Source organism: Mus caroli, chromosome 12, assembly GCF_900094665.2.
Source record: "Mus caroli chromosome 12, CAROLI_EIJ_v1.1, whole genome shotgun sequence".
NCBI lineage: Eukaryota > Metazoa > Chordata > Mammalia > Rodentia > Muridae > Mus > Mus caroli.
Window position 1 is genome coordinate 24,949,906 of NC_034581.1, and position 10,833 is coordinate 24,960,738.

General features: G+C 42.8%; 1 protein-coding gene across 4 annotated transcripts in view; it reads right to left on the reverse strand.

Annotated features, from left to right (window-relative positions):
* Dcdc2c (doublecortin domain containing 2C) overlaps positions 1-10,833 on the reverse strand; it is an 87,429-nt gene that overhangs the window by 8,568 nt on the left and 68,028 nt on the right. For 2 of the 4 annotated variants that reach the window (XM_021179294.1, XM_021179292.1), the window contains one exon: positions 4,755-4,802. In XM_021179294.1, the coding sequence (XP_021034953.1) occupies positions 4,755-4,802 (48 nt within the window). Of the gene's footprint in view, positions 1-584; positions 1,554-4,754; positions 4,803-10,833 lie in introns of those variants that run through there. The other 2 variants (XM_021179291.1, XM_021179293.1) reach the window with 2 other exon arrangements.

A 10,833-nucleotide genomic window follows, 5' to 3' on the forward strand; every position in this document is an offset into this window, starting at 1 on the left:
CAAATAAACCCTTTCCTCCCCAACTTGCTTCTTGGTCGTGATGTTTGTTTAGGAATAGAAACCCTGACTAAGACAATGTCTTCCATGTGTCTGGAGTGAAGTATTTTCTGATAAGTCATTATTCCAACAACCTACAAGTCAGGTCCTCAGTTCGGGATGGAGTGGGGCACTAGCTAGTCCAAACATAGCAAGTGCAGAAGCCAAATCAGAACAATCTGACTTGAGAGTCCATTCTGAGCACCACATTCAACTGTCTACTCCTGACATGTACAAGGCACATGTGTATATGTAATACACTTGTATTTTTATATATAAATATATGTGTGTATGTGCTGGAATATGCTTTAAGTGGGGAGAATTAACTATGGATAGCTGTGTATTATGTGATCTAGACTCAATCTAGTGAATACTACTGAGACATGAGGTGTGGGCTGATGTTGAAAGGGAAAGCCTGCTCCAGACAGCTAGATACACTAAGTCTAGACACATACAGTCCCCTCTCCCCACCTTTCTAATCATGAAACAGAGAAAGGGATTCCAGATGAATTTAATCTTACTCATCTTTTAAACTTTAAAAGTCCGGCCATCAAAATATGAGGTTGACAATTGTAATACCCTACTAGCATACGTCAGCATAATATGAAAATAAATTGCCTAATTTTATTTTCATTTGACTATGGTCCTGTCCAGTTCCTGACTTGTTTCTCTTCACAACATGGCTGATGTTTTGTCATCATAGTATTTGTTTCATGTGCTGTCCCAGAGTCACCTGTTTCTGAAATTGTTATCTCAAGGATAACTGTCATTGGGATCTAGTTGCTTGGGTAGATATTCTTGGAATGGTGGTCCCAAAGATGACTATTTAAGAGATTCTCATTGCTTAGGTGGTTGTTCTAAGAACTGTCCCAAGGATGACTCTTTAGAGGACTCTCATTCAAATTGTTGTTCTGGAGATGGTGGTTTGAAAGATGAGTATACAGGTATCTCTTGCCGTTCGAGTTGCTGCTCTGGGGATGATGGTCCCAAGAATAACTGTCCAGGAGATTCTTGTTCAAGTTGTTTCTCTGGGTATGGTGGTTCCAAGGATGACTTTACAGAAACCTCATGTTGTTCAAGTTGTTGCTCTGGGGACGGTGGTCCCAAGGACAACTGTACAGGTACCATTTGTTGTTCAAATTTCTGCTCTAGGAATGGTAGTCCCAGGAATGACTGTATATGTACCTCTTGTTGTTCAGGTTGTTGCTCTGGAGATGGTGGTCCCAAGGACAACTGTACAGGTATCTTTTGCTGTTCAAGTTGATGCTTTGGAGGTATTGGACCCAAGGATGATTGCGTAGGGGATTCCTTTTTCTCGGGTCTTTGTTCTGGGGATGGTGCTCCCAAAGGTGACTTTACAAGGGATTCTTGTTGCTCATGTCTTTGGTCTTGAGTTAATGATGACTCTTCTAGTGATTCTTGTCCTATTGATGGCTCTCTTTGAACTTCTGCTTCTACTTGGGTTTCTATCAGTACAGGTGTGGATTTTTCTTCTAAAATGTCATGTTGTTTTTTTTCTTTTTTCCAGTAAACAAAATAAGACAAAATCACCAATAAATTGTCATCTAATCACAGAGAAACAAATGTTGCTATCATAATATTAAGGATTTAGTAATGACAGTGAAAATTTTTGCATGGAATATTAAACTTGAAATGCTCTTTTGATTATATCATCATGTTTGCTCTCATGTATAAACACTATCTCAAGCAAGTATTAGAAGAATAGAAGAGATGCCTAAGAGAAGGGGATGAAGGGAATGTCACCGGACAGTAACTATACACATATAGTTTGTTTTCATTGAAAATTAATGGTTAAGTTTCCTTACTTTTTCTATGAGTCGCTGAGACAGGGAAGGCACTTTTATTCAATGAAAAGGAAAGAAATGAAAACATAAGAGAGTCTGGAGCCTGTGCTCAACACAAACAAGACAGCCTATAAAGTACATAGAAAAGACCTATGTTCACCAGCTCCTTGTGAAAAACCACATACACCAGACAAAAACTAACCATTATTGATCTGAAAAAATCAAGACCATCATCCTCTGAAAGTAACACAAAAATGCCTCTTCCTAGCAGAGCTTCAAAGAACCTGGAGGATACCAGGTAGCCCGTGTGACATGCATAAAATGTGCTATGTTGACCTATGACCTTCTTATCAAGGTCTATTCTCCCTCTCATCTTCAGCTGCAACAGCCAAATCCCAAAGCAGAAAGTTAGTTTCATTCTAACCTTCTATTTCCACTGTGCCAAATCTAGACCATTTGGTCTATTCCCAGATACCTGTTGGTACCTGTATGCCCCCACTGTCTTGGCCTAGGTCACCTCATCTGATAGAATACTAGGGTTATACCCAAATACTCCTGTGTTCCCTTTGCTACTAAATAATACATAAATTTAGTCAACTATCTCTCTGGTTTAGCATTATCTACAAGACAAATGATGTTATAGCAAATAAGGGCCTGGCACCCATGATCACCTGACTACCAGATCTGCATCCCCAGCCACCTGCATCTTAGTAGGTCAATGAGTACTTTCAACCAAAGGAATGTGAGTCACATCTTGTCCCTTCTGTACTGAGAGGGTTAAGTTTTTAATGCAACTTATTCCTGTCTCTGACTTTCTCTTTGGCATCAAATTCAGAGGCCAGGTGCTGACGGGCAACCTCACAGCACCAGGGACACCTAGGTCCTGAAGGGAAGAGAGAAGCTCAGTAGAGATTCCACCCCACAGTGGGATTTCTGTGCTCATTAAAGAAAGCTCTGCCATGCAAAGTCATTGAGACTTGGGGTTGATATTTCTTACTGCAATTCAGTCTTCCTCCATCACTAACACAAAGGGCAAAAGAGTCAAGCCCTGCTTTACCATGTTATGTTCCTTTCCTTCCTCACACACCAGCCTTTGACTCCATGCACACCCAATGAGCCAAACCTCGAAAAATTCACTGTAGCTTTGCCACGATCCTTAATACTCCAAATCCCTCTGCCCACAGTCCCTTCTCCATAGTGTCTGACAGGCAAATTCCTGCTGACCATTAACAATTGTCCTTTATACAGATCTTGTATCTTAGCATCCTTCTTCCCAGTCTCTGGCAGTCCATCATTCTAAATATGGTCTGTCTCCAGGTATCTGCTAAATTTTTCTACCTTCCCACTTATCATTGGCAACTTTCTCTACCCCAGTTACACCTTGACACATATGAGCTCACTCAGAACAGCGGAATTGTGTTGTTCTCACACATATTCCCTCCTCAGTCAGCACACACCCAATCCACAATGAGCAGCTTATACTGGGCTTTGTGTTAATAATGACATTGGAGTCTTGCGTTCAAAATAACCTTGGACAATCCCCACTTCCTTCTCTTGGTTTCAGTGAATTCTCTCTTGTAAAATAGAAAATTTCATGCCTACAGGAACTATAGGAATATCATGATAAATAGCTGAAAGCTTGCTGAGAAAATTAAAAAAAAATCAATGCTTATATCATGCAATTTCCATTGTTATAAAAGCTTAAATAGTGAACATAAATAAATGCTTACATGATATAGTACCCATTGTTATAAAAGCTTAATAGTGAAATGCATACATATATACATACATACATACATACATACATACATACATACATACATAGTTATAAAAGCTTACTGAAAATAAATGTATGAACCAGAGGTATGGAAGAAAACCTAAAGACTGACATATGCCATGTATAATCCAGGTAAAGTCAGAGCCTAGGGTAATTGTTCCTGGCCTCTGGCTCCTCACTGCTCCCTAGTGAATGCAGTTAAGACTCCACATAGGGGTTGTGGCAGACCCCAGGCATGAGCAACTGAGGCAGGAGTTGTATCCTACTCATCATTTTTCTCAAGCACCCAAGCGACATGTGGAAGAAACTCAGCATATTCGATAAATTAATCATAAATCATGATTGAACCCAGAAATTCCCTCATCCCATCCACATAAACTCTTTTTGAAGACATGTGACATCAGAATGAGCAAAACTGAAAATACAATAAAGTTATAAAAATGTGTCTATATGGATAAAATATTAATATGACAAAAGGAAGATACAAAATAACAGTTTGGCAAAAAATGCCTGCTATGTGAAGATATATAGAAATCCATTTTCAAAGTCCTGGCATTCACCTTGTCTTTCAAATTCAACCATAAGTGAGATCAAGGAGTTGTTCTCAGAACTGCCTGTGGTCTATACAGCTTCCTTTCATAATTCGGCCTGTCATCTAATCAGCTTCTAACTGTGGCTAAGGCTATCACCTGCAGTACACCGGGGGCACATGCTTATCTGAGGTGGCCCACTTATCACCAGTCTTGGAAGATTTTCTCTAATCTTTTCTTTAATATAGTATCAGGATAAATGCAGTGAACTTTCAAAATAATTGCATAAAGCAATAAGAAGATGACCTAAACTGCACTGACTAGAATATAGTGCTAGCATATGTTAAGTCAAAGAATTCCCTTGTCAAATGACCTAGTGATCACCATTCAGAGCACAGCTTAGCAAACTGAACTCACAGCTAGGGGAGCCCAGTGCATCCAAAGCTGATCTCACACAGGAGGCAGAAAAACCCAGATATGGCTGGCAATAAAGTGATCTCACCACAGTCACTCAGATGGACAGAGTGACCCCAAATGCTCCTCTGCGCACTCCTTAGATCATGTGCAAGAGTCCTGCAAATGATCAATCATAGTGTATTCTCTTACCAGGCGTTGGAACCACCTCTTTATTCTTGCCGAAGTTCTTGAGAGATGCTAAAGTGAAAAGGAACATGGACGTTAGTGAACTGAGCAGAGGATTCAACATGAGCTGTCAGTGGGACACCTATGGCCAAGAGAACCAGTGGAACGCAACCTTTTGGATAGCTTGGAGAGAATTTTAGACTAATAAAAAATGACCCTATTGGGGCTGGAGAGATGATTCAGGAGTTAAGAACACCAACTGCTCTTCCAGAGATCCTGAGTTCAATTCCCAGCAACCACATGGTGACTCACAACCATCTGTAATGGGATCTGATGCATTCTTCTGGTGTGTATCTGAAGACAGCTATAGTGTACTCATATAAATAAATCTTTAAAAATGACCCTATTGAAAATATAACCATCCTTCTATTATGTAGAAATAGATGTTGACATCATTCTTTGGATAATTATTGGATGTTGATCTGCCCGCTTTCTTTCTCAAAGAGAAAAGCATATTTTGCTTGAATTTACTGGCTTTGCTCTCTCCTTCAGCTTCATAGTGCTCCCTCCTCCAGCTTCATAGTGCTCCCAGTGACTGGTGGTAGTGATTCCTGTGTTGTAGTTTTCTACACAGGAAACAGACCCTCTCTAGCAGGACTTTGACCAGAACACATAAAGCTCCTTTGTGGCTAACCTGGGAATCCTGGATCACAGATAACAATAAAAGAATAGTTTCTCTAATATGAAGAACACTAAAAGGAGCCTCACGAAACTGACACCAGCTCTCCCAGGAAAACACACTCACCCACACAGGTATGACATGAATCCAATACTACTTCTCTGAAGTCCAACCAACAAGCCTGCTTTAATTTCAAATATACCGTGAAGTTTGCAAGAGACTCTTGCCCCACCTCCCAGCTAAAATATGTGCTGTATTCCAGTGTTTCCACACCAGTGTCAGCACAACTAGCACAGAAACACTTTTGTTAATAAACGCTCCAGTTCTGAAGAACTAAGAATTAGACCCAGGCTGTTCTGAAGACCTGAACGTCATGGGCCTGCTCAGCTTCAGAGCTTTTTGTCACCGAAGGCAGGAACTATGAGAGCCCATGAAGGGACTGGCTGCTGAGATTGTAGTGCCCATAGCAGCAGCTAGGAGATCTGAGAATGGAAGCAGAGATGGGAAATCAAGAACTACAAGTCTGAAGAGAAGGCTAGTTTTCATTAGAGCCATGAGGTTTCAAAGGCCACTATGAGTCAGCTGGCAGGAGGTGAGCATAGCCCTCTGTCATAGTCAGGGTTTCTATTCCTGCACAAACATCATGACCAAGAAGCAGTTGGGGAGGAAAGGGTTTATTTGGCTTACACTTCCATACTGCTGTTCAGCACCAAAGGAAGTCAGGACTGGAACTCAAGCAGGTCAGGAAGCAGGAGCTGATGCAGAAGCCATGGAGGGATATTCTTACTGGCTTGCTTCCCCTGGCTTGCTCAGCCTGCTCTCTTATAGAACCAAGATTACCAGCCCAGAGATGGTCCCACCCACAAGGGGCCTTTCCCCCTTGATCACTAATTGAGAAAATGCCTTACAGTTGGATCTCATGGAGGCATTTCCTCAACTGAAGCTCCTTTTTCTGTGATAACTCCAGCTGTGTCAAGTTGACACAAAACTAGCCAGTACACCTTCATCCACAGAGAAGTCCAGATGCTGTACTCCTAGCTGTAAGCTCTGTGTTGAGGGGTGGCTTAATCTGTAGAGTGCTTGCTCAGCATACACCAAGGACTAGATCCGAAGCTTCACATGAACCAGGTGTGATGGTGCATATCTGTAATCCCAGCCCTGGAGAGGTGGAGGCTGGAGGAGCAGAGTTCAAAGTCACTTTCAGCTCTGGGTCAAGTTTAAGGCCAGCGTGGGACAGGTGAGACCGTGCCTCAAAAACAACAAAACTTGATCCTCTGTGCATTTAGCTTTGCGACACTAAAACATCAAAGGTGCAGCAGCTCATGATTCAAGATGTTAGCTCTCAATTTGTGAAAATAAATCCACTCTTTGATTTAAGATGTGACTAGTGTATGAAAAGAGAGACGCCCAAAGTTAGCATTTCATTTTTAGCTGTTGGAGCTGTTACCTAGGTAATTGATTCTCTGTACCCAGACTGGCCCTTAAATATTTCAGCAAAGGCATTTCCCAAGTCCTTCAGGAATCACAGTTAAGTCAGAAAGTATTTTGGACTCAGTAAATCTCTGTCAGTGTCAAGAAAGTATTCCCAATCTGTAAAAGCTAGCTCTGTAGTGACAAGTTCATCTTGTGGCTCTCGGGCAACCACCCCTGATTGTCTAAATACAAAATCCATTTATTGAGGGCCATCTCACACAGCTATAGTGCACGGGAGTCTTGACTATCACTATGAGAGGTCAGACATGGCTTCAGGTAGGGGTTCAAAAACTTTCAGAAGCACTTTGGATTTTGGGTTAAGGAATACTCAACATGTGTTCAGAAATTATTAGGCTTAAAGAGAAGTGAGAAGCAGGGAAAGGCAGGGGCTGGTGGGCACAATAGCATCAGCCTTCTTGACAAAGTCCTCCAGTCCTGCAGAGCTGCTCTCTCCACACAAGGTCCCTCCTGACACTCAGCTACCTTAAATCCTCTGTCAATAGAACAACAGTGGGGGGTTGGGGGAGGGAGAGAGAGCCATGATGCAGGATCCGGTTGTCCTGATGGGAAATGTTCAGCAAAAGCAAAGTCAAACTCTTCATTTCTCCAGACAGTGAATGCTCCTACACAATGCCACAGACCTGGAGTGACTAGCCTCCACCCTCCATGGTATACTGACAGCACACGGAGAAGTACTTCCTCTGCCTTGGGGGAGAAACACATGGATTCCTGAGAAGAAAATGTCTCTGGTTCATGTGGCTTTCAGAAAGTCATCCACCTGAATTGATGCAAACCCAAACTCAAAGAACCAATAACTGCCAAGACAGCTGCCACTCCAAGTGTGACTGTCACTGTTGTCATAGTGTACCACCCAGTATGAGCAGCCAGTCCCCCCTCCCAGTCACTTTCCCACCACTCAACATGTCCAGCCAGCTCCACCCCCTCCCAGCCCCTTCCTCACTGGTATTCTTCCTGTCCTATGCTATGGCCCTCCACTCGGCCCATATTACTTACTGCTCTAGGTGTCTCCAACACCCTCTCTCTCTTCCAACTACTCACTCATGTAATAGACTCAACACATAACCAAGCCTGGAACCTTAAAGATTTATCATTAATTTCTCAATTTTATGATGGGTAAAAAAACACAGAGAGCTAAGAGTGATGGCAGCCTCAGTTTCCCATACTTAGTACAAGAAGTTTGAGCAAGTGACTTTCTGGCAGCTTTCCACATTTCAGCCACAGAGATACACCAACAGACACCAGCACTAGGTAGTGTAAAAGATGGCTGTAGTAAGTCCTCTGTTCACATTTGCCAGAAGGGAATTTTAAGGAGACTGATTACCAAGTGGAAGGTGGCAGTCTAGAAAGGCTATGCATACTTCAGGATTCCAACCACATCGTAGCCTCACAAGCATATGTGCCAGAGTTCAGAGTCTCAGCACCGACATAAGCCAGCAATGTCAACATGCATCTGTTAATCCTTCACTGAGAAGTCAGAGGCAGGAAGATGCCTGGAACTCTGATCAGTCAGTCTAGCTAAATCAATGAGTTCCAGATTCAGGGGGAGAAGAGAAGATCTGGTAAGGTGGCTTGACAGATTAAGATGCTCACCACCAAATTTGAAGATCTGAGTTCAATCCTCAGGACCTAGTTGGTGGAAAGAAAGAACTGACTCCTGCAAGCTGTCCCTGACCTCTGCACACCCTGTGACACAGATGTGCCCACATACATACAACAGTCATACATGATAGATGGAGAATGACTTATAAAGACACCTGACATTGGCCTGTACTCTCCACACACTTGAGCATCCATATGTACATGTGCATTCACAAGACTCTGCTTAATTCACACAGGACTTGGTGGGACTGGAACTGAGAATCATGGTACCTGAAAGCTATCCACATTCTAGCCCCAGAACCTATGGGCATGGTAGCTTGTGTGGTAAAGGCACATTAGGGCTGCAGAGGGGATGGAGGCGGTGATAGACAGGGAACATTGCCCCAGAATATCCACGTGGGCTCAGCACAAGTCTATGGTCCCTTGAGATAGAAGAGAAGAATCAGGGGGTGGGGTGACCACAAAGGAAGCACTAGAGAATGGTGACTGGCTTTGAAAAAGGAGGAAGGATCTACAAACCAAAAATATGGGTGCCCCTGGGAACTGGAAAAGGCATGAAAATAGATTTTTCTGGGACAGAAATACAGGTTGTTAGCCCATGAGACCATGTCAAACTTCAGACCTACAGAACTATAAGATAGTTATTAAGTTTGTTTTCATTTGTTACAAAAACCACATAAACTAATTAAACACTGCAGCCATCTTTTCCCTCCCCCTCAGAACCTCAGCATATGGCTGTCCATAACTGCTCACTGGGAGAAAAGAACTGCCCAGGATCCTCCATCCTGACCTCTGCAGACAGATGCAGAGCCATGGAGCCAATAACGTGTGGATGGTGCAGACACCAAGGTTGCAAACAAATCTGAGGATGGTGTCCAAAATCCAGGCACACAATACATGTGAATTTAATGCAAATATAGACTATGAAATGTGAAGTTCTAACCAGAGATTAGCCTCACTGTGTGCTGCCGGGGGGAGGGGCTTTAGTTTGATATCCTAAGATGCTCGGAGTGTGCAAAGCCCTCTATCAGTAGAGACACAGTCTCAGGGATCACTTAAGGAAGTGCTTCCCATTAGGAGAGAAATTGTAAAGGAGTTGGAAGGCCTGGCTCCGGGATCTTGATGATCCTAATCTAAACCCCAGTCCTATCATAGGGTCCTTTCTCCAAGTAACAAAAAACATGCCAGAGTCCTCATTAGAAACACATGACAATTTATTGTGCTATAAATGCCGTTTCTATGAAACTTACTGCTAGAAAATTCAAGCAAAGAACACAGCAGGAGTGAACTCTAGTCTTTCAGCAGTGACAGAGTGTTGACTTCAGTGTTTGGTTGGCACACAGTAACCATCAAATGACCAAAAGGACCAGTCAAAAGCAGATACACAGAGTCAGCTGAAAATGAACGAGAACCTGAATAAAGGTCACCCCAGTACAAAAGAACCTCACCCAAGCCAACCCACGCACAGGTCCAAAAGGAGAAAGAAAAGAATGAAGGACCATACACCATGAAGATACTGACCACTGGGGCTCCCGTTGCACACAGATTATTTACACTAGTTAGGGACATTTAGGGTCCCAGTGCTTAGACTAACTTGCCACTTTCCTCTCTCAACTTCTGAGCACTTTTTAACTTAATTTCTTATGTGAGTACAGGTGGTTTTACCTGCAGGTATGTTTGATGTTGAGGCACCACCTGTGTTCCCAGAGCCCACAAAAGCCAGACAAGGGCATTGGACACCCTGAAATGGGAGTTATATGTGGTTGTAAGCCACCATATAAGTACTGGGAATAGAATCCTGATCCTCTTGAAGAACAGCCAGTGCTCTTAACTTCGAAGCCATCTCTCCAGCCCTTAATTCATAAGCATTTTAAGACTGTTTGTTGAGCCGGGCGTGGTGGCACACGCCTTTAATCCCAGCAATTGGGAGGCAGAGGCAGGCAGAATTGCTGAGTTCGAGGCCAGCCTGGTCTACACAGTGAGTTCCAGGTCAGCCAGGGCTATACAGAGAAACCCTGTCCCCACCCCCCAAAAAACGACTGTTAAATATTAACTTCCTCTTAGAGATTTTTAGCATATTCATTGACAACCCCTCTGTGTCCATTTGAAGGAAACTGTCTATAAATCAGAGGAAACCTACACTCCACTGCCCAAGGCAATGAAGGAGTCCCTCCATTAGACATATTGAGAAACAATTTAGAAAACACATACGTATTCAGGATTTCTCCAGAAGACTGACACAAGCTGCCTCAACATCAAACACCATACAGGAAATAAATTGGTCTCTTACCAAAAGGATAATTGGGAGTCTCAAAAAAAAAAAAAAAAAAA